The 26067-nt window shown below is 34.5% G+C and overlaps 1 protein-coding gene across 1 annotated transcript in view; it reads right to left on the bottom strand.

Moving 5' to 3' along the window:
* The window catches only part of LOC131846165 (uncharacterized), a 117805-nt gene that overhangs the window by 56645 nt on the left and 35093 nt on the right, over positions 1 to 26067 (bottom strand). The window contains exons 2-3 of the mRNA XM_059195404.1: positions 25162 to 25251; positions 21331 to 21728 (exon numbers count right to left, since the gene is read on the bottom strand). Of these exons, the coding sequence (XP_059051387.1) occupies positions 21331 to 21476 (146 nt within the window). The 5' untranslated portion in view covers positions 21477 to 21728; positions 25162 to 25251. The remainder of the gene's footprint in view (positions 1 to 21330; positions 21729 to 25161; positions 25252 to 26067) is intronic.

Genomic DNA, 26067 nt, shown 5'->3' with positions numbered 1-26067 from the left:
TTTTTTTCGGTCAAATATAAATTTACAATAAGATTAAATCATTCGTAGTGATAAGAGCAGACCAGTCCCTAAAAGCAGCACTCGTTCACGAGTATGACGGATGAGGCAGCCATCACTGCGCTCGACCATATTTAGGGAGCCCAATGACCCGGTCCACCACGCCGCCACATGTCTGGACATTTTAGTGAGCATGACTACTCATTCCACTCGACCACGTCACAGCTACTTAAAATTACTATATGGTAGTTACAGTATTCGCACTTTACATGAGGATGCATGCGGCAATCAATACAAAAGCCGCTACGCTATCATATATCAAGAAAGCAGTATGAAAAACAAATTACAACGTTGTCCGCAAATAAACTTATTCTTGCTAGATATTGCTATCATCTATAAATTCAAATTTATGCTCAAAGAATGGAAATAATTTTTGTTGAATAAACCAAATATAAAGCATGAAATATTTTTTTAAGTCTGCAATCTTTTATCCACATTTGAAACTCTTTTTTTCACTTTCAGACCATTCTAATGCTGTCGGCCGCAGTTGGTCATTACAGCGTCATAAACGACAGAAGGAAAGTGCAGATAGCACCCTAATTCTGCGGAAGGACTTATGGATCGGCTCTCGGCGGAGAGATCAACTTGACTTTACTTTTTGATTTACACAAAAGAAATCATCGTAATTTCGATCTTTTTTTGAATTGAACGTTTAAATATAATAAAAGAGTCATCAAAAAAAGTAGACCCTGTAAAGTTACTTGTATATATCCATAAATGCCGAAGAGAAATTAAGTTGACACGTTCCGTTCCGTTTTACCGTATTTGTATTAATGGTCAGGTTTGACGTAACTGGAAATTTGTTACGTACATCTGACGTCACTGACGGGTGTCAGTGACGTCATCATTGTTTTTTTAATGGAATAGCAAACACGTTGCTTAGCTGAATCGCTACGCTGATCCTGTAACTGTCGCTTATAGTCCATGGTCCTGGACATCAAACAATTCTTACTAATATTATAAATACAAAAGTAACAATGTCTCGCTTTCAGGCCAACTACTGAACCGTCTTAAATGAATTTGGTACACATATAGTCTAAACACTGAAAAAGGACATAGGCTACTTTTTAATGGGGAAAAATGGGTTTTTGTTTTATTGTTGATAATGGAATGGTGCACCCGCCTGCGCTTACGGTTTACGCTGGCGGGGCACCAGTGAAGGATGATAAGATGAACATGAGGTCAGGTCAGTTAGCCAATCGTGACAAATTTACCAGGAATTTATCGCGATTGTTTCCAGGGGGAACCGCGTGGAGGTCAACCTGACAGGGTGCATTGCTAGTAATGGTATTATGAGTCCTCATTACTAACAATCCCCTCCCCCTGGGAAAAATGGGTTGTAAGCTGTTATAAGGGGCTATGAAAGTCTGTATGGAAATTTGTCATATTCGAAGCTAGAAATATTAAACTTTTTTCTTTGGCTTATTATAATTAACCTAAATAAGGAGCCAACATAACATCAGCGCTGCAGAGTTATCTGTAGCAATATGCTGAGTTGGCTGCCTTTTCACTTTTGCGGCGCATAAAGTCACTTACATTTCTTTTATTATATTAATTCATCTAATGTATGTTATGTGTCTGTAATTGTGAATAAAGAATTTATCTATCTATCTATCTAAATAATTAAAGAGAAAAACGTATCCAAAATTAACAGGTAAGTAAGTAATAATAATATACATACTAAACATTTCACACAGCGCCGTCTAGTCACGTCAACTCTTGGGAGATCGCGCGTTATATTATGTATACTTTATTACGACTAATAACGACCTTTTTAGAAACATATTATTTTGCAAATAGGTACATAATTTTTTTTGTTTTCCTATCAGTATATATATAATATGTATTTTGACTATATAAAATATTTTTATTATGCTATTTTAAAACCTAAAAATGTACCTACATAAATGTTTGTATAAACGTGTTAATATATACCCCGCGAACAAGGTATCCGCGCTACATGTTTTATGTTCTTTTTTCTTACATTTTATTACATAATGAGAACTAAAACGTAAACCACTAGACCACCTAGGTCGTCGAATTTAGTAATATTAAAATAAAATTTAGAAAATAAACAATTTGTTTTTGTTCAAAATCTACTCTGTACCATCGTAAGCACAGATTATTATATTAGAGTCCGTTAGTTTGTGTTCTCTCGGTTTCTGTTCCCCCACGAGCTCCATTACCTACAGTAATAGAAAAAATCTGACCATTCTCGTACAGCCCGAAAAAAAGCTCTCGACGCGCGCGCATATTAAAGAACAAAAAGAGAAAATAGCAGAAAAAAAAAACAGTTGTGAATTAAAATAAATTAGAAAAATGTGTTAAACCTAGAAAAGGCAAAGAGAAAAGTGAAACTGGAAACGCTCTTTGTATTGTTTGAATATAGATTTGTGATCGAGACAATGTATCTCTTATAAAGACCCAAACTAAGATTAATATCCATTCACTTGCAGAACCATACGATGATGAATATGAATAGATAATTTGTATGCTCAATATTCTTAATCGTTAATATTTTTCAAGTATTTGCTATAATAAAAGACAAATATTGTTGATTATTATAATACTTTAACATTTTGGTTCAGTTTAGAGAATTTGTATTTTCATATGAGAAAATGTGCTCTAACAGTTTATGATTTCACTACTATTAATGTCATCATATATTTGTTTTTTTCATATTCGTTAGTATAACATGATCAAGGGCAGATGAAGGACGAAAAAGAGATGGATGGACTGTGTGAAAGATGATATGGTAAGAAAGGAAGTAAATAACGCGATGACTGCGAACAGAGATGGAATTGATGGAAGAGAAAAATGTATTACGGCGACCACAAATAAATGGGATAAGGAAGAAGCAGATGTTGATGATCTACCGATTTATCAAATGTTAACTTAGTGTTAGTTTCTAGTTGACACTGTCCTCATGAGAAAGAAAATTAAACCGAAACTATAAACCACACCAAAACAGACTTACAAAGATTGTTTTGTTCCAAATGACGCACACATATCTCTGTACATTGTTACAAATAACAAAAGAATAAATAAATCTGCCAACGAAAAATCATAGCAATCTATTTTGGTCCGTATGAATGCAATACAAGAACAATTTAAAGGCTTCTAAACTGGTCGGACCGGTGCCGCTTCGGCGATTGGGTGCGCTTGCGCATGAGAACTGTCCAGGGCGTAGCTACAGCCTTATCTGCCGTATCAATTATACGGGGCCCCGGGCCACGAGGGCCCCCAACGTGCGGAAGCAAAAATTAACTTTTTTTATTTCACATATGACAAAAGTAAAAAAGAAATCTTTTTTTCCCGCGTCAGCTATAAATGATTTATAAATCAGTACCGTAAAAAAGGGGCAGGAGAGGGTATATTTAATTTGAATTTTGGAAAAAGTGACAAATACATTTTTTTTATTAATATAATTATGCTGAATAAATATATTTCTTCCTTTCTTTTAAATTTATGCATATTTTTTCTATTGTGAGAAATCTTAACCCTTTGTAAGGGCCCCAAACAAATTCTTATACGGGGCCCCGCCAAGCCACGCTGCGCTTCTGCCCACACCGCTACTCGCAATGCATATGTGTGTAATGACCACGTCCAACTTTGTTTCTGGTTTTTATTTTTCGTTGCCATCGAAGCATCCTTTGGAGGTCAGCCATCTTTATTTTTAATACTTTCATTGTGCAATTTACATTATTTTGACGACATGAACCTTGTTCCGTATTCCGATCCTCCTTAGTCTAAGCAGGTGGTGTCACCGGCTTGCTTACAAAGGGCGCTCGGTAATACTGGCCACATATAAAAACATGTGGCCACTATATATAAAACAATTGAAAATAAGAACTGGAATTAAAAGGACGCTCCGTAATTTTATCTATATAAAACAAGATAATTAACGATTTATTTAACACAATATAATTGTTTTTGATGAAAATATACACTCTAGAGTGCGTGGCCACTAAACAGTACTACACATCGGGACGTTCCTGAGCAAAGGTGAGTAAGTTTGGTGTAACATTGCTTACTTTGGGGTTTATTTTCTTCCAAAATCGTATTTTTACTTTTTTCCATTAATTATTTTCTTTTCAATAAATACAGTCCACTCTCTCTTTTATATATTAATTTATAAGGATTCGTAATCCTACATATCTCCCTATTTCGTACTAGGCCAATGCTGTTGCCTATATATAGGTAGAAGCCTGTAGAGATGGCCTTTATAAGTTTTCCCGGCACTTCAATAGAATGAAAAAGGCGCGAGTGCATGGGGTACTTTAAACTGTTGAGAAACTCTTTTTATATCAACACATCGACATGTAAAGGAACAAGTGAAGTTCGAAAAGTAACAATGTATGTTTTTGTTATTTTTAAGATATTAGAAGTATCGTTTTACTTTTTCTGCTTAAATAAACTTAATTTTGACACAATTTAAGATAAAACACGATCGCACTACTCCCTCCCTCTACTCGCAACCACGTGCGTACTGAAGCTGCAAGTCGCGTAACAGGTGGAAAACAAAAATCAGCCTAAAAAAATTGTTTCCAAAACATGACACTAGGCTTCTACTTATACGCCGGTAATTGCACATTTGTGCCGCTATAGCCGCAGTGTCCAAAAACGACTGTTTCGTTTCTGACGGCTATTGCCGTCATGCCTCATGGTGAACTTCGCTTTGACGGCTATAGACGAAATATAGAAGTGTCTGTCAACGTGTTAATATTTAAAATTTGTTTTGTATTCCCTAATCAATCACTATAAAACAAAATTATATATATGTCACTTCACTATCTCCACTGGTAGCTACCACTAAAATATTTCTCCTATTATAAATTGTATTACTAGATATTTCTATAAGACTAACGCGGGGTATGACTTATGAAGCTGTTGAAGATTAAGTTCTCTTTGATGCATACGACTTCAGTCTGAGAGCATCGCTAGGAGTTCGAACCTCGGCTCTCTCCGTCATGACTTAGATCTCCGTTTGAATGGGACAGGATATCGAAGGATATATACACATCCACGACTGTTATCCTAAAATGGATGGTTAGAGACATCTTCATAACGAACGCTTCATTTGACGTACCCAAATTTCTCCAGATATACATTAGAATCCAACATAGCAGGGAGTGGTCACTCAGATTATTTGTTTCGACATCGTTGTTTCCTTCATAGGAGAGTCAGTCAGAAATATAAATGATAAAATTCTTTGGGTTGGAATTGACGACCTTTGGTTTAGTAAGTTCAGTAATCCACTAGATCATGACTATTCTGTTTTGATAGTAATACAAAAGAACAAATTTGAAATGAATTTACAATATCACAATTTAATATAACTATCTTTGTCTATTAATATAATAAGTGCAATAAAGTATATATATATATATATCTAGCCTAGCTCTATCAGATAACAATAATCCTTACTGATACGTGGAAAAACCTAAATTTGAAAACAAAGACAATCAATTTGACTACCGGACGGACAGAATTATTAAGTTAACGTTTTATACAAAATGGGTAATTGTCAATTACAGATTTTTACAGGTTACTCAGAAATAATGTGTGTTTATTTATAACGCATTGACACTAAAAAAATAAAGGTATATATATTAATAAATATAATAATAATATCTCAGGACAATTCACACAGCGCCATCTAGTCCCAAGCTAAGCAGAGCTTGTGTTATGGGTACTTAGAGACACTTTTTTTGTAAATACTACACTACTACGTATATTATATATATAATATACGTAGAAAACACCCAAACCGATACAAACAATCATATTCATGAATACTAATGTTTGTACCGTGCGAGGAATCGAACCCACGACCATCGGATAGTAAAGCGGTGTGCTAAACCACTAGACCACCGAGGCTGTCAAATATAGTTGATCTATCAAAATTGTTTTATTCATTAATTTAAATTTCACTCTTATAAAGTAAACTAGCTGATCCGGCAAACTTTGTTTTACCATATAAATTAAAATCGCTATTAAAAAATAGGGGATGATGCTAGAAGGGTAAAAATTTTATGTTGTATGTATTTTCAATCATAAATATAAAATATTATGTAGAAAAAAATATATATATATTTAGGGGTGGATATCCCTTACCACTTAGGAGTATGAAAAATAGATAGTAGCCGATTCTCAGACCTACCGAATCATCATTGCCTTGTCTTTATCCCATTACTTGTGGCCGGCGCAGTATGTCATTCTCTTCCACTGCTCTCTATCGGCCGTCATATCTGAGCATACTCTATTTTTATTCATATCATCTTTCATACAATCCATCCATCTTTTCTTAGGGCGTCCCCTCCCTTTACATCCATCCAAGTTCATATTATACACTTTCCATAAGACATGATCCTCGTTCCTCTGCATAACATGGCTATATCTCAGACCTACCAAATATGCATATAAAATTTCATAAAAATCGATCAAATTTGGGAGGAGTATGGTAACTAACATGTGACACGAGAATTTTATATATAAGACAGAGTAAATTACCTTAATTACTGACGGTGTCACACTATTTAACAATCGAAAAAGCTGTCAACATAACTGATATCAAATGTGACATAAAAAAAAGACTACAGGTGTACGAGTCAGCTGTGACCCATACAATCTGGATGCTATGATGATAAGTCCGAGCTGCTTTCCAACATGATATATTGAGTACACGATGATTGAGTGTGGACTGATGCTTGGTCGTGAGTATTTGGTGTACTGAAGGGAAAATGATATGTGTGGGCGTTATATGGACGCGGAGCGGTGTAAAATGCTGACGGATGTACGGTAATGCACCGTGCAGTAGGCATATCTTTATCAGTTTACGGTGACTAATTTCTTACACATCTTTTTTTTTATAACACAGGGGACAAACGAGCATGCAGCTCACCTGATGGTAAGTGATTACCGCCGCCCATGAGCACCCGCAACACCAGGGGAATTGCAAGTACGTTGTCGGCCTTTTAAAAAGGAATTAGCTGTTTTCTTGAACGTTTCAATATCGTATCGGTTCGCAAATACCATTGCTGGAAGGTGATTCCACAATGTGGTTGTGCGAGACAAAAAATTCTTCTTTACAACTTGAACACTCGTATGGTTATACCACTCAACACTTGCTCCCACTAATCGTCCGATGAAGCTGTAAAGGCCAGCTGCGGCCAATAGTATTAGAGTAGTCCGAAAAAAAGCTCGTTCAAAGCGTATGGTGTTGACAGATGAAGATCAGGCGTTGAGAGCAACCACTTCAGTAGTATTGGCATTGGCCGATATATTTATAAATAACTTTTAATGAAACATTTCTTTTTTAATGTATACTGTAGCTACGGATATAGATTGTTATTCCTATGTATGCTTAAATTTTTAAAACTACGCAACGTATTTTGAACCTTTTTTTTTAATAGATAGAGTGATTCAAAGGAAAGGTTTATATGTATAGTTCTACATGTATTATACATATAAACCTTACCTACCCTTTTTTTTTTTTTTAACGTGTGGAAAATCTTCAAAAGACCGTCACCCCGCCGGAGGGATGGCGAGGTGGTGTGTGAGACTTGACTCACTAAAAACCACACGGTGTACCTACGAGCGCCTATGCCGGAGCCAGGGGATTCGCAAGTGCATTCTACCCCAGCTCCGACGGCGACGGCCCGCCCTGTAGATGTTGTAGGGCAGGCCCCATCTCGTTTTGTGGTTAGGGCGACCTATTTCGCCCTACTCCATTGTGGAGGCGTGTGGGTACACGCGCACACCTCCGGGGCCTTTGGATTGGGGGGACTGCCTAAACCTTACCTACCCGGGCGAAGACGGGGCGAGTAGCTAGTAGGCTATAAATTTAGCGTGTGTAAAACTGCAGGCGAAGCTAATCATGTTCGTTCGACACCTTTATTTCACTGAGGTTTTACTTATTAATTATAACTATCTATTCCCGCGACTTCATCCGCGTGGAATATAACTTTATAATTCTAAAATAAAAGTAGCCTAAGTTACTCCTTATTACATCGGCTACCTGCCAAAAAAAGTCCTGTCAAAATCGGTCCAACCATTTCAGAGATTAGCCGGAACAAACGGACAGACAGACAGATAAAAATTGTAAAAAAATGTTATTTTGGTATATGTACCGTATTTATATTCATATGGACTTAGTTAAAAAACGGTTATTTCAATATTACAAACAGACACTCCAATTTTATTTATATGTCCAAAGTCACACTGTGATAATTAAGGAATAGTCATTAATAACTATTGCATATAACCGCCAATGAACATCTGTTCTCGAGTGCCACTAATTAACTGGCTATTAAATAATAGATGAGTGAGTCTGTGTTCTCACACGCTTGTGAAAAGTGAAATTCAGAACGCAAACCCAACGGAACGTGCGGCGCATCAATCAATTACACCATTACGGACGGTGAACAGCAATGAGGGGACGGTAACTGAGCTTTGCCTTTACAATTTCTTTACTTTGTTGTTTCGAAGCATCGATACAGTTTGGTTATATTGTTTCGTTTATAAATATACTCTGTAAAAAAATGATATTTTCTATTAGAATAGAATAGAAAATCATTTATTCAAATAAACTTAATTTAAGCACTTTTGAATAGTCATATATATTTTTTTTATTAATGATAAAGTATCTTACAAATTTTATAAAAGCGAAAATTTCTCTTTTAATAAAATAAAAAACACTACGTGATTGTGTACTGAACTATGCTGTTTTATTTAAGATTTCAATAAGTATGTAATTATTATTATTTAATTATTTCAGGCAACTAGGCCCATATCATAAATACTTTATAGACTAACATACATCTAAATATATATAACTCAAAGGTGACTGACATAGTGATCTATAAACGCACAGCCCAAACCACTGGACGGATCGGGCTGAAATTTGGCATGCAGGCAGATGTTATGACGTAGGCATCCGCTAAGAAAGTATTTTGATAAATTCTACCCCCAAGGGGATAAAATAGGGGATGAAAGTTTGTATGTAACTTTGTCAATTTTAAACCGATCGGGCTGAGACTCTGCATGCATAAAGCTACTATGACGTAGGCATATATATACTAAGTATGAAATAATAATATAAAAACTAATATATTGATATTGTCTGTGTGGTCACGGTATTGACGACGGCAATAGCACAGTCACACACCGCTTTCTGCATCTTTCCCGGGAGTGAGCCGCCGTTCACCGACATAACGATTGGAACGATTTCGGTGGACATTTATTATTATTATTATTATTTCTTTATTTCAGGCTACATGGCCCATATCATAAATACCTTATAGACTAACATACATATGAAATAATATTATAAAAACTAATATATTGATATTGCATGTGCGATCGCGACACTGACGACGGCAATCTGCCACGGTAGCGCCGATACACCACACCCTTCAGCCAGTAGTCCTCCATCATGAAGGTGGGTAGCATGTTCGAATATAACAAGTATGTAATTGGCAGTTCGGGCAGAGTTTCAATAGTAAATAGAAGATCTTGAGTCTAATCAATTTGTACACTTCTCTCTCTCTTTCAGCATATATTTGTCCACTGCTGGACGTATGCCTCTTGCATGATTTTCCACATTATCATAGACTTACCAGGGGTGTCCAAAGTGGAAAATTATGGACACACCAATTATATGATAATTATGAGAAGCATAATAAAATTATGAATTATAGCCATCTGTTATAAACATCTGTTTAACGTACGTACGTCTGTAAGTTTATAACTCGCAGCTGGAGAAAAACTTGAACGTATCTCGCTTGTTAAAAGTTGAAATATTTTTTATACAACTATCGAGGCAAAAAACACACCCAGGCCGATACAAACAATTATACTCATGAATACAAATGTTTGTGCCGTGCGAGGAATCGAACCCGGGCCCATCGGAAGTAAAGCGGTGTGCTAAACCGCTAGACCACCGAGGCCGTCAAATCTAATATGGTAATCTTATTTCAAAGGGCACCTTTTTGAAGATAGTTGAATAGAGAGCACGTATGTGTCACCCAGTCCTAAGTATGATCATAAATCATGACGATCGGAGTAGACCAATCTCTACAAGCAACATCCGTTCACGAAATATCTCATTTATACGGGTATTTATTACTTTTATTTAATTTATTATTAACTGTACTGGCAACATTGTTAAAGTGTTACTTTCATGGACAAATATGATATATAGCATCCGCCTAGCTTTATGTATATATACTAATCTCAGGACAATTCACACAGCGCTATCCAGTTCCTTCTAGAAACCATAGTGATATATAATATAAAAAATTGACGTTTATATTGTTTTAAGCGACTAAAATGTCCTACATGAACAAATTATATTTGAATTTGATAAATTCCTAGTGAATTTGTCGCAATGGTCAACTGGTTAGGTCGACCTCCACGCGGTTCCTTCTGGAAACCATCGTGACAAATTCCTAGTGAATATGTCACGAGATAAGAAAATACACTATGTTCATCTTATCATCCTCCACTGGTATGCATATTATCATCCAGAAAAAAAAATACACTATGTACTTATACGTAATCCACGATACGAGTATAGAAAAAAAAACAAGTGAGTATCTAATAATAATGGTCTAACAATATCATACACCAACAACAGTGTGGTGGCTGGCAGCTGGCCATACCCTCGACCTTCACAGTGCTGCAATGCAGGTAACCAACTTGCCAATGTCATGCCGTAACTTACCACCACCTGTCCGGACGGTGTTGATGGTAGATATCTACATAATACACTTTGAAATACAGTAGTAGAATAGAATAGAAAATCATTCATTCAAATAACTTACTTCAATAGCAGTTTTGAATAGTCATCAAATTTTTATTAATCTACCGCTCTTTCTATTACGAGCCTGACCGAGGTTCGAACCCCTAGCAGTGCCTCAGACTAAAATCGCAATCGTCAGGCGGGAGTTGGCCTTCAGCCGCTCCATAAATTCTTCTTTGGTTTGGAGTGCCATCAGCACTCGCCCGGTGAAGCTGTAAAGGCCAGCTGCGGTGAACAGCATTAGAGTAGTCAAAAAAAAAAATATCACGCCATTTACGATTCTCAAAATAGGACACAACAAAGTGATTGGAACAATAACAAATATACAAATAAACAAAGTGATTGGAACAAAGACAAATATAAACAAAGATGCTTATATAGATGACGCTTATCTATACACAGAGATGAGATTAGATGACAGATAATAAAAAATAGAATGTTACATACAATACATACGTCATACTCGTGAACGAGAGCTTGTAGGGACTAGTCTGTTCTCATCACTACGACTGATTTAATCTTATTGTGTTCTTATGCTGTTCCCGCGACTACATCCGCGTGGAATATAACTTAATTTTTCTAAAATAAAAGTAGTCTAAGTTACACCTTATTACAATCAGATACCTTCCAATCAAAAGTCCCATCAAAATCGGTCCAGCCATTTTAGAGATTAGCCGGAACCCAACAAACAGACAGACAGACAAAAATAGACAGACAGACAAAAGTAGTAAAAAACGTTTATTTCAATATTACAAACAGACACCAATTTTATTTATATGTATAGATGTATAGATTTATATTTGACCGTAATAAATTAGTGTTAGTTGGTAGTTTGTATTAACACGTTTCGATATGAAAAATGTAAACTTACTATTATTTAAAAAAGCAACATACAAATTTCTTGTTTGTTCTTCTTGTTATGAGACAGCTTTCCGAATGAGCGATAAATTAAAAGAACTATAACGACTATTCAAAAGTGCTTAAATTAAGTTTACTTGTAAATAGTGGTCCGACTATATACTGTCCGAGACAGTGCAGTTTCAGAGGAACTTCCTCCCGGGTACACTTAGATTGTTAAATGAACTACCCGCCGAGGTTATCTCAAGAGACTACAGCATGCGATTTTTCTAGAAGGGTATAAAGTTTCTTAAGGGCCGGCAACGCGCACGTGACAGCCCTGATGTTTCAGGCGTCCATAGGCTACGTCAAACGAGCATACGGCCCATCTGATGGTAAACGTTTATTTACCATCAGATGGGCCGTAAGCTTGTTTGCCACCTACATGGCATAAAAAATTATCTATTCTTCTATTCTATTATAAAACTAGAACAATAAAATTCAGAACAATTATCGAATACCGTCAAGTTGTCATCCCAGATGACTCATCTCATCATCTCGTCACACGGTCGCACGTGAGTGGCGAATTTGACATTGTATCGCTAAGAAATTGTATATTTACAACGTTGCCAACTAAACATATATATATATACAAATAAATAGAATTTAAGTGTTGGTTTGTAATTTCATATTAACAGATTATAACTAAATACATATAAAACTTGCATCAAAGAATAATTTAAAAAGGTTTAGAGTTCTGTTCCAGTGCTATTTATTTCACTATGTACTTCTTGTATTTTTATTTCTTCTCTAGCTTATACAAACAGATAAAATTGAAGTGTATCTTTTAATTTCAAATTAACAGATTTTCACTAAACACATATAAAATATTACATCAAAAAAAATATATATTACGAAGTTCTGTTCTTATACAATTTATTTTGTTTCTTAACAATCTTTCCATAAAACACCCTACTACGGGTATTTTGATTACCTTACTGTCGATACAAATAAATAAAATCAAAGTGTGTCTTTGATTTTAAGTTAAAAGCTATTCACTAAAGCAATTTTGAAGTTGTGTATAATTAAAAAAAAATTATGTCTGTCCCTCTGTTTGTTCTTGCTAATCTCCGAAACGGCTGGACCGATTTTTACTTTCACTCGCAGATAGCAAAAAAGGAGGAATTTAGTCTACTATTTTTGAAACGTTACATAATTTAATAATAAAAAAAAGGTAAATTTCACGCTGACGAAATCGTAGTTCACAGCTAGTCTATACATATAAACAAAATTGGAATGTCTGTTTGTAATATTGAAGTAACCGTCTTGTACTACATACATATGAATATAAATACGGTACATACCACCAAAATAACATTTTTTTAGAATTTTTGTCTGTCTGTTTGTTCCGGCTAATCTCTGAAATGGCTGTATCGATATTGATGGGACTTTTAGCTTTTTGGCAGGTAGCTGATGTAATAAGGAGTAATTTAGGCTACTTTTATTTTAGAAATATAAAGTTTAATTCACGCGGACGAAGTCGCTTATACAGCTAGTCTTAAATAGAAACATTGTATATACATATATACTGGTAGTGTAATACATTGTAACACTGTATGTGTACTTGCATCTCTTTATTTAGCATCAGAGAGCTCAATTTCCGTGTTACTCTGTTTGTATAATCTATTTTAATATCATCGCGGAAATAAAGCGATATCATTTGAATACTAGCAGTTCAGTTATGTTCGTAGTAAACATTGGAAATACTATATATATGTGGCGAATATATATATATATATATATATATATATATATACAGAAATACGTGCAGATGCTGTAGAACTTATCTACTTTACAGACATAAATTTTAAATTGCGAAATTGCTAAATTGTTTAAACAAAGTCCATATATTAAGTCTATTATATACATTACTAGCTATTCGCCCCGGCTTCACACGGGTGTACATGTATTGTATATAAAAACCTACCTCTTGAATCACTATCTATTAAAAAAAACCGCTTCAAAATCCATTGCGTAGTTTTAAAGATTTAATCATACATAGGGACAGACAGCGACAGCGACTTTGTTTTATACTATGTAGTGAATATAGTATTTTATGTATAATATATTTCCTTTATACAATGAAAAGTTCTGTTAAAACTTCTACTGTATAAAATCGCAATGGAGTCTAAGAATTTACGAATCCAAATATATAAAAAAATCAATTTATTATATGTACATTTACTGTATATGCAAGAGCAACACGCAAGTGTCTTGCTCATTCTTCTTATGTCTGGCTGCTTGTAGGGACTGGTCTGCTCTAATCACTATGACCGATTTCCTCTTATTAATTGTTTAACCAGTTGGTTATATATTCAATATTTTTTCTATTTGAGTATTTAATAGAATTAGTGCTAATTGGTGGTTTGTATTCACACACTTAAACTTAAAAATGTAAAGTAATAATAAATTATTTAAAAGAGCAACACGCAAGTTTCTTGCTCGTTCTTCTTGTGATGAGACAGCTTTCCGAACGAGCGGTAGATTAAAAAAAATGTAATGACTATTCAAAAGTTCTAGTTTAATTGATTTATTAAATACCAGTAAGTCTTCGGAGAGAGCATGGAGATCTGTACAGGTTTCGACTTAGTTCAGACTCCAGACTGTCACAAGGAATAGCTTGTAAGATTAAATACATACTTTTGTTACTTTGTTCAATATTGTAAGTTTCCTTGTGAGCAGTAAATAAAGATTATTATTAATTAGATAAAGTTCGTAAGAATGACGGGAATAGGCCGAATTATGAAAATCATCGAGCTTTTATTGGTGAATTGGTAAATGCATTGACTTTAAAAAGTACACCACTTCCAGATGTATCAGCTATATTATTTTAAAGTTTCATTGAAATCCATTTAGTAGTTATTGCGTGAAAGAATAAATAAATAACCCTGGACAATTAACACAGCGCTATCTAGTCCCACGGTAAGCAGAGCTTGTGTTATGGGTACTAGACAACTGATACAAAAACTTGTATATATATATTTTGTAAATGCATACAAATAATATATAGAAAACACAAAGATCGATACAAACAATCATACTCATAAATACAAATGTTTGCACCGTGCGAGGAATCGAACCCGCGACTATCGGAAGTAAAGCGGTGTGTTAAACCGCTACACCACCGCGGCCGTCAGAGTAACAAACATCCATCAATTCATATTTACTAACTTCCTTGTTTATAATATTAGTAAGCCTACAAATTGTTGGTTGAATAGAAAAATGGCAGTATTAAAAAATGTACATTTTTTATAAAACAAACATATAAAGTTTTTTTTTAATTATTTTAAATTAGTTTTTTCCTTTAAAGTTTCAAATTTACACAGAAGTATTATATATCATTTTAAAAGTATTTAGTTAATGATTCTGTTGAGAAACTCTTTTGATATTAATATTGTTGAAGTTTTCTTGTATTCTTTAATCAAAATTATATATTATGTCACTTCACTGTCTACCATATAATCATTAAATACATTTTTCCACTCACAAACAGTTTTACTACATATTTCTGCAACAGCCATCCAACTTTCAAGCCAATCTGTCTAAACGGTGTAATGCTTCTGCTCTGCTCCGATTTTCGGTACCTAGGTTCAATTATTCAGAACAATGCCGACATAGACCGCGATGTAAGGCACAGAACTAGTGCGGGAAGGATGAAATGGCGACAGGTCTCGGGAACGATATGCGACCCCCGAATGCCCTTGAAACTAAAGAGTAAAATTTATAAATCTATCATAAGACCTGTCATTTTGTATGGATCTGAATGTTGGGCCGTAAAAGGGATGGACGAAAGGCGTGTGCATGTTAGAAATGAGAATGTTAAGATGGATGTGTAGGGTTACCAGGAATGACAGAATAAGGAATGTGTATATACGTGGAAGTTTGAAAGTTGCGCCGGTTATAGAAAAGTTGCGAGGTAACAGATTGAGCTGGTATGGGCATGTTATGCGGAGGAACGAGGACCATGTGTTATGGAAAGTGTATAATATGAATGTGGATGGATGTAAAGAGAGGGGACGCCCTAAGAAAAGATGGATGGATTGTGTGAAAGATGATATGAATAAAAGAAGAGTATGTTTAGATATGACGACCGATAGAGAGCAGTGGAAGAGAATGACATACTGCGCCGACCCCAAATAATGGGATAAAGACAAGGCAATGATGATGATTTCTACAACAGATTAAGACGGCGTGGTTAATTTACTTGACTCATATAAAAAAGGCAATTCTAGCTTCTAATATTGAAAAATGTCATTTTTCTATTTAATCTACGAAATGTTAGGGAGAAACGCAGTCCAGATAATTACGGCATGTGACATTTTTAAGTGATACCGTTCGTTGTAGCGCAGTGGGAAGTGAGCAGTTAGGGAGGGGCGCGGAGGAATGCGGAGGCGTCCGCAGCCCGGCTCCCGGCTCCCAGCTGTCTCCGCTACATAATTGAGGGCAGCCCGACATCCCGGTGGGTCGGTGTCCAATTTTTAATGCATAGAAAAAGGTAGGTAAGTGACGCAAAATTTACGAGTGCAAATTACAAATACATTAAATCGGTGTTTCCCAACTAGTGGTACGCGTACCCCCAGGGATGCGTGAAGTTGCATCAAGAGGTACGGCTATCAGTAAAACAAACATACACACACGCTCACAAACTTGCACATTTATAATATTAGTGTTATTGCTTAATAAGAAGTACTCAAGGTTTGAGGTCTTTTTTGAAGTGGTACGCAGCAAAAACTATTTGGGAACCACAGCATTAAATTATTAAATGGTCAACAGCTTACACTGTTTGTTTGGATATAACCTATATTCTCGTGTTTACATATCTGTTACTTGTTCACAACTAAACTGCTAAACTGCTGAATGTACATTACATTACCCGTGATAATGGCGGTTGAAACACTATATATAATAAAATAAAACGTGTTAAGATCCCATGATTTACTAATTATACTTATAAGATAGGATCCCATCAAAAACATAAATGTGAAATGATAGCCGAGTTTAATATTATGATATATGCCTTGATTGTTGACTTCTACGACAAAAGAGGTGAGATCTAAATGGGTGCCAAGTTCAATGGTCTGTCCTGAAATGTATTTATAACAATATAAAATATCATTTCTTCTTATAACTTAAATCGGATAATATACTGTAGCCTAAGTTCTAACATCAAGGTACGGCTATCAGTAAAACATATACACAATTATTACTTTCGATTGCTAGTTACTACTAATATTAAAATAGGAACCGACAAGTAACATGTTTAGAACTTGCGAAGGCTTACAGTATATTTCGTACCTAATTACCTATCTGCATGCCAAATTTGAACTTCCTATGTCATATATATATATATATATAATTTTGATCTATAGTTGATCAGTGATAAAAATGACGATTTTTGGACATTAATATCTAAATAACCGTTTGAGATATGTTTACTAAATTTATAAGATATTTAGCTTACATCTCAATATAAGGATAAATGTCAAGTAAGAGTAGTATATATATTCTATTTGAGTATTTAATTGAATTAGTGCTAATTGGTGGTTTGTATTCACACACATAAACTTAAAAATGTAAAGTAATAATAAAATTATTTAATAGAGCAACACGCAAGTTTCTTGCTCGTTCTTCTTGTGATGAGACAGCTTTCCGACTGAGCGGTAGATTAAAAAAATGTAATGACTATTCAAAAGTGCTTCAATGTAAGTTTATTTGAATAAATGATTTTCTATTCTATTCTTATATATAAAGATAAATATAGTATGGCGCCAACACTATCTTCTATACATATATGTATTTTTTTTTATACCACTTAGGTGGCAAACAAGCATACGGCCCATCTGATGGTAAACGGTTACCGTAGCCTATGGACGCCTGAAACACCAGGGGTGTCACATACGCGTTGCCGACCCTTAAGAAACCTTAATATACCCTTCTTGAAAAACCCCATGCTGTAGTCTCTCGAGAAAACCTCGGCAGGTAGTTCATTCATATATATTAACTATATAACACTATCAGTGTCCGGACATGATATAAAACTGGAACTAGACATTGTGTGTGACATTGCCGGTTATTGCTGTGAATGACAATGAACAAAATAGGGCGGAATATCTGGGTTAACGTCACACCACCGGAAGTAAACTGGGCAAGGAAATATTGCTTAGTGCAAGGATTGCTGTTAAAACATCTACACATATAAATAACATTGAAATAACAGTTTTTACTACATAAATATGAATATATATACGGAACATATACCAAAATAACATTTTATATAATTTTTGTCTGTCTGTCTGTCGGTCCGTTTGTTCCGGCTAATCTCTGATCTGAACTACAGAACCGATTGCAAATTTGATTTGCATATTGTGTGCAATTTGATCCAACTTGAAAGATAGGATAGCTTTCATCTCAATACCACAAACAGACAGACAGACAAAATTGAAATAGCCACAGCAACGCCTGGCTATTTCAATTTTGTCTGTCTGTCCGTTTGTTCAGGCTAATCTCTGAAATGGCTAGACGGATTTTGACGGGACTTTTTTTGGCAGGTATCTGATGTAATACTGAGTAACTTAGGGTACTTTTATTTTAGAAAAATAAAGTTAAATTCCACGCGACGTCGCGGGAACAGCTAGTTTTACATATAATCATTGATGTAAAGTTTACAAATTAATAAATATAGATACAGTAATAAAAATGGCTTTTGTAAACCGAGATACTGACGATCTTGGGTCTCTAGCTGGCTTACTTTCACGTGGTCATTGTGTCCCGTGAAATGTAAAGATTAAAAAATAGTTATTATGGGTTACCCATAAGAGATAGACATATATCGTCATAGTCGTAGAGTAGTGACGGATCTGACTATTAATTTAATAGTCGGATCCGTCAGTATTCTACCTATAGTCCGTCAGTATCTATGATGATATATCTATATCTATGACTACCTCGGTGGTCTAGCGGTCTAGTCTACCGCTTTACGACCGATGGTCGCGGGTTCGATTCCTCGCACGGCACAAACATTTGTATTCATGAGTATGATTGTTTGTATCGGTCTGGGTATTTTCTATGTATAATATGTATGTATTTACAAAAAAAAATATATCTATGTATTTGTATCAGTTGTCTAGGATCCATAACACAAGCTTTAGCTAGCTTAACTTGGGTCTAGATGGCGCTGTGTGAATTGTCCTGAGATTATTATTATTATTATTATATATATAAGTATCTATGATGATAGATAGATATGATGATATATCATAGCGGACTTTTTTCGACCCTTTTAAGGTGTACAATACTGTAGTACTTTATTTTGATTTATCTCATGGGGTTCAGCCAGCGTTTGCAATGTAAGCACAAAAAAATGTGTTTATTAACGATATCACATTAGAAAACTCTAAATTTATCAGTGTTTCTCTACATTATTATGCATGTATTATATATATAAACCTTCCTCTTGAATCACTCTATCTATTAAACAAAACCGCTTTAAAATCCGTTGCGTAGTTTTAAAGATTTAAGCATACATAGGGACAGATAGTGATTGCGACTTTGTTTTATACTATGTAGTGAGTTTATAATATAAGTAGCGACTCGATACTATAGGATGTAAACTGTGGATAGAAACTATATATATACAGATAGAAAGGGCTTTTATAAATTGAGATATTTTTACGACCTTCGCTGTGTAGTTGGCTTACTTTCCCATGGTCATAGGTTCGATTGCAATACAGTATATTCAAGTACCTTTTCATTGTCATTTAATGTTAGACATAGACACATATAAATATACACTTCATATTCAAAATCATTTATTCATGTAGGACATTTTAGCCGCTTATGAACGTCAAATTTTTACATTATAATTTTAATTTTTCCCTACCGTCCAGTTCGGTATATAGATTCAATTGGGAAGAACTGGCAAGAAACTCAATTGAATTACTTTTTTTTAAAAGCCAGTTTAATTACAATGTATATTTATATAGGTGTCTATGTCTAATATTAAAGGAACATATATATAAATTCTATACATCATCATCTGCTTCTTCCTTATCCCATTTATTTGGGGTCGTCGTAATATGTTTTTCGTTTCCATTCATCTCTGTTCGCAGTAATCCCGTTATTTACTCCCTTTCTTACCATATCATCTTTCACACAGTCCATCCATCTCTTTTTCGGTCTTCCTCTGCCCTTATAACCATCCACATTCATTTGTAACATCTTAAAATATTATCCTCGTTCCTACGCATTACATGTCCATACCATGATAGACGATTACTCTTCAACCTCTCTGACACCGGTGCCACTTTCATACTTCCTCTATAAATATGTATAAATATAAATTCTATACATAATTTATATTTATACATATTATTTAACAAATCAATCTATTACAATTTGATTCGTTTTATACTTAAAGCGCGACAGACAGACAGACAGAGTTACTTTCGCGTTTATAATATTAGTATTTACACTACAATTCACTGGAATATTCTACGTGTACAGTGTACAATGGGTAATTAGAAAGCAGTATGTAATTATATTAGAACTAATCAAATACTGCGCGATCTTAGTTAACAAAGATACATCGTGCCAAATGGCAATTAACAACATATTAGTACCAGCAAATTAAATACCTACATATAAATGTAGATTGGTTCTTGATGTGGAATAAAATAATAGTTTCTTTTCCTAAACTAGGTGTTAACCCGCAGCTTCGCTCGCGTTAATTTATCCCCTTGCAATGGTGGAATTTATCAAAATCATTTCTTAGGGGATGCCTACGTCATAGTAGCTTTATACATGCAAAGTCTCAGCCCGATAGGTTTAAAATTGACAAAGTTTCATACAAACTTTCATCCCTTATTTTATCCTCTTGGGGGTAGAATTAATCAAAATCCTTTCTTAGCGAATGCCTACGTCATATCATCTACCTGCATGCCAAATTTCAGCCCGATCCATCCAGTGGTTTGGGCTGTGCGTTGATAGATCACTATGTCAGTCAGTCACTTTTGAGTTACATATATTTAGATTTTTAGATACTCAATAGCAAATATTACAACATTACTGTGACCAACCTGCTGGAGTGCTCCTGGAAGTTGCCGCAGTCGAGCAGCCTGACTAGATCACTATGTCAGGCAGTCCTTTGAGTTATATATATTTAGATACTCAATAGCAAATGTTACAACATTACTGTGAACGTCTCTATTTTGCTTTTCGTTTTGTTATTTTGTTTAATCTTCTGTTATTTGTTTTGTTTTATCTCTATTGTTGTTTTGTTTTGTTCTTTTATTCCTGTTTTATATTGTTTTGATTGTCTTCGTATTTTTTATTTTTGTTGTTTTTGTTTCTTCGGTAATTTTGTCTTATGTTTTGTTATATAAATAATTGTATATATTTCTAAAAATATATATATTTCAATAATAATATTCTAATGACACCTACTAAAATCAAAATTTGCTAAATCATAATAAACTCTGCTGAAGCGAGCGTAAACCACAGGCGCAAACGCTAAAGTATTGAGTACAACAAAGAGATTCTCTATTTAAAAAAAAAAATACATTACTGTGACTAACCTGCTGGAGTGCTCCTGGAAGTTGCCGCCGTCGAGCAGCCTGACCTTGGCGAACAGCACCGCCGAAACGAACGGAACCTCTGTCAACTCCTCGAGGCAGCACTGCACGCCGAACTTGTATCGCTTCTTCTTCGTCATGAACGCCATGACGCAGCCAACATCGGGCCGCGGTCCACCGAGCCACCCGAAATCGGTTACGACCGGAGGAGTCCAGATAAAACACGATCACCAACACTACACTTCACATGTGTGTTAAAATAACGCACTTGTAAATGAATCACAAATATTTCAATATACACTATTTATGTAAAACGTGGAGTGAATAACTTGGCATCAGGGTTGCGTCTGCGAGACGGCTGCGCGTCGTGGCACAGTCGCATAGCTGCCGGAGTTATTAGCCTGCAAATGAAGGGGCGGTGGTTAATGACGTTTTGATAACTAAATCATTCTTGAGTTGTTAGGAAGGAAATTAAAGGGTCTAACTTATAGCCCAAGAGCCAACGACGACCAGTATACGTCTTATTAGTAAACGTGAAAGTTCTTGTATGTGTGTCCCCAACACAGGTAAGAACGATCCCCAGGTAACAAAGGTGTAAAAATTTTCATGTCAAATTCGTTATTTTAAGAAACTCCATATATTGTTCGTAGCATTATTATAACTTGCGCTGCTCGTAGCCAGACACATAGTGTGGTTCCAAACCTTATGTGTTTATTTATTTATTTATAAAAAAAATTAATAAATGTTATGTATGTTATCTAATGTTATGTATTTATTTATTTATAAAAAAAAATTGTATTCATATCAGTTGTTATTATTCAAAAGTCTTATTAGTAAACGTGAAAGTTGATGGCGCTGTATGTGTGTCAACATCATTACATAGTATAAAACAAAACTCTGCTGTCTGGTCCGTCCATGTATGCTTAAATCTTTAAAAATTTTCATTTCAAATTCGCTTTTTTTAGTCGATAGAGTGATTCAAGAGGAAGGTTTATATATATAATACATGTACCCATGGCCGCAGGTTCGATTCCTCGTAATAAGGCATCAACATTTGTATTCATGATTATGATTGTTATATTCGTTTGGGTGTTTTCTTTATAATATGTATGTATTCGTGAATTTTTTTTTGTATATTGTATTATTGTCTATCTATAATATAAACTCAGCATTATCACGGTAGATGAAATGAAATGAAATGTATTTATTTGCATAGCAAGTTGTCTATAAATATTAACAAGAATGTCAGTATTAATAAAATTGACCTGTATGAATTGTTTTGGCATGATAATAATATTAATTCATTTAATCATTAACATTAAATTTAATTTATTTATAACAATTGTATTATATGTCAAATATAGGTAAACATGACATTTATTTTGGTTAGGTGTCAATCAATATTATACAAATATATCAAACAATACCATTAATTTTACTATCAAACATTTGTATACATTATTTGATTGTTTGTGTCGGTACATACAACTCCTAGTTTTCTATGTAAAATATGTAGATTTATGGTATAAAAACAATTGTCAATTAGCCAATTTCGGAATTTGTGTATTTAAAAAAATGTTATGGTCAATTCTTTAAACAAACTGACGGGGGATTTTTTTATATTTTTATGTATTTAATAGCAACTTTTTTGATGAAGAGAATTTTACAAATACAAAAAACTAATTTTGTTTGTATTCAAATGAATTTTTTTTTGGATGTTTTTTACCGAATACACCGATCTCCATGATATACAGAGAAGTCACTGTGAGAATTCTATAGTGTATTTGATGACGCTGTATAAACTGTCCTGTGATATTATTATTAATTCATCTAAGCCACTGGTTCCCAAATAGTTTTTGCTGCGTACCACTTCAAAAAAGACCTCAAACCTTTCGTACCCCTTATTGTAGCAATCACACTAATATTATAAATGTGAGAGTGTGTGAGTGTGTATGTTTGTTTTACTGATAGCCGCACGTACTTGATGCAACATCACGCACCCCTGGGGGTACGCGTACCATTGGGAAACACCGATCCAATCATTAACATTAAATTAAATTTATTCATAATAATTTACATTGTGTTGAATTATGAATTTTTTTACATAACATAATTTATAATTAATTAATCGAATGTCTAAAATAAATTCATGTTAAATAAGGAAAATATCAATTTGTTAATAATTATTTATATGTCATGTCCATTAAACTTATCTTATAAATCATTAATTGTATAATAACTATTAATAACACTTCTTTAATAATAAATCCTTTAATTTATGTTTAAATTCGTCTTTATTATAATAAACTATTTAAAACTATAGGCATTTATTATACAACTAGCTGCAGCTCCGACTTCGTCCGCGTGGAATTTAACTTTATTTTCTAAAATAAAAGTAGCCTAAGTTACTCCTTGTTACATCAGCTACCTGCCAAAAAAAGTCCCGTCAAAATCCAGCCATTTCAGAGATTAGCCGGAACAAACGGACAGACAGACAAAAATTGAAATAGCCAGGCGTTGCTGTGGCTAAAGTTCTTGAATAAAATATATTGCGACCATATATTGAGATGAAAGCTACACTATCTTTAAAGTTGGATCAAATTGCACACAAAGTGCAAATCAAATTTGCAATCGGTTCTGTAGTTTAGGAGTCCATCGCGGACAAACAACGTGATACGTAATTTTTATATATAAGGATTATTTCCCCACAGCCTATAGCAGAAAAAAATCGACGGTAAGTTGTTCCAATCAGGTATGAAATAGCGTTAGACTTGGACCCTTTTACTCGCACAATACAAACAAAAATTGAGACTGTAGCGGGAACACAACTACTATTTTATTAAAAATCAAATAATAGTAATAAATGTGTATATTTCCCAATAGGGCACACAGCGAAGGAGGTAAAAGAAATAGTCAAAAGTGACATATAAAATGCAGGATTATGATGAGCACAGACCAATTCGGTAGATGCTTCGACACACATACACATGCACGCACACACACACACACGTAATTTGTAATTTTATAACAATAAATGATAACTGTAATTTTTTTTTGTAATTGTTGCAATGTTTGAGTTTTTTTTTTTGTTTGTTTAATGTGTGTTTTAGTTTTTTAACATCTAGTGAATAAATATCATTTCATTTCAGATATCAAACATACAATGTTTATAAAAAGAATGGTAGACAAGCTGCCAGCAACAAAACAATGAAAATTTTATTCAGTCCGATGGAACTAATAGATCGTATTAATTAACTTGGCTGTGAAGCCTGAAACCATAGGAGTGCTCAGTGAACATTGGACAAATATTGGACACAGTCGTCACTTCATTAATTTACAGGAAACCATTCAAGTATCAACAACTTGCCGCGTACAATTTGGGTAAGTAACCTAAACATGTGACTTCAAAGACGATCTAAAGTCCAGCGATGATAAAATGCCCAACGTCAAGCTGTGTTTAAAAGATTATGATTATCAGGTTATTACGATTGCGTCAATGTACTTATTAAACTGCATTAAACAGACCTAAAAATTAATACCAGCAATTAATTTTCCCTATAAACGGACACAGCTATATGATATGCGACGAAATACGTTCTGTCGCTCATGAAATTAAACGTTCTCATATATAATGCCTGAGGTATTACGCCTAAGTAAGCTGTAATTTCATTGCAAACCGGAACACAACGTGTAAAACAAGCTCCTTGGTGGCAGAAATAAATGAGAAAGAAATTCCTATACACGAAACACAGATTTCACACAAGGTACCCGATGGTGAGAATTTTCTTAAAACATTGAACAATATCAATAAATATATACTGTCTGATAACTTACAGCCCTGGCTATCGATTTGATATCAGCATGAGGCACCAGCCAGTCCTAATGAGGGTAACCCACCGCATTGGCTCGCGATATTTCACATTTCTGTAACAAGGAAAGATTTATTTAATTAAAGAAAACATTACATATAATCAAGTGAATTCATAAATGTAAAGGATGTTCACAATTATTCATATTAGAATTGCAAATGTGAGCAAACTAATTATTGGATTGAACACTGATTGCAGATTCTAGAGATCGTCCTTCGCGTGGTGCCAGTTGCTTGTGTAATACGCTCTCCGTCACAGTTGATTGGTTCAGCTAATGTTTAAAAACAGATTATTTTTTTAAAACCATTTACAATTGTAATGTATGCTTCAGAATTGTAAACATTTAAATTCTTTTCCTTATAATCATGTAGTGTGAAAAAAGCATTGCACAAAAGAAAATATATACAACAAATATCGAGACAGATATTGCAAAATCGTAACTAATTGCGTCGAAGTCTCATAAATTAAGCTATTTATAGCTGGTCTGCGAAAACATGAATCGTGTTACGTGCACGAACGCCAGATGTAGAAAATTGTTCACTACCTGTTACATACCGCTCGTATCATCTAATAAGCTAACAATGTTTGATATAATGCTAATAGCGGCCTGCTCGGACTATGTGCTGAGATGGGAATGTTGGCGGGCGGCCAAAGTGTTCTGATCGTCACCTTGAAACTTTAATGGACTAAAGGTTCGCCCATAGGGCCCCAGGGAGATCCAACGGAACAGATGTTCAAAGACAGCCTGTGGATATTCTAATCACGCGGAATTTGATAATAGTTCAGTTTTTTAGAAGGCGCTGAAAAAGCTGTTGAATAAAGAGATTAATAGATTTACTAACAGAATATAAATAATCTTTTGAACAGTATT

This window comes from Achroia grisella, unplaced genomic scaffold (assembly GCF_030625045.1).
Source record: "Achroia grisella isolate CSIRO2021 unplaced genomic scaffold, CSIRO_AGI_Agris_v1 utg503, whole genome shotgun sequence".
NCBI lineage: Eukaryota > Metazoa > Arthropoda > Insecta > Lepidoptera > Pyralidae > Achroia > Achroia grisella.
This window is presented reverse-complemented; position numbering and strand designations above follow the sequence as displayed.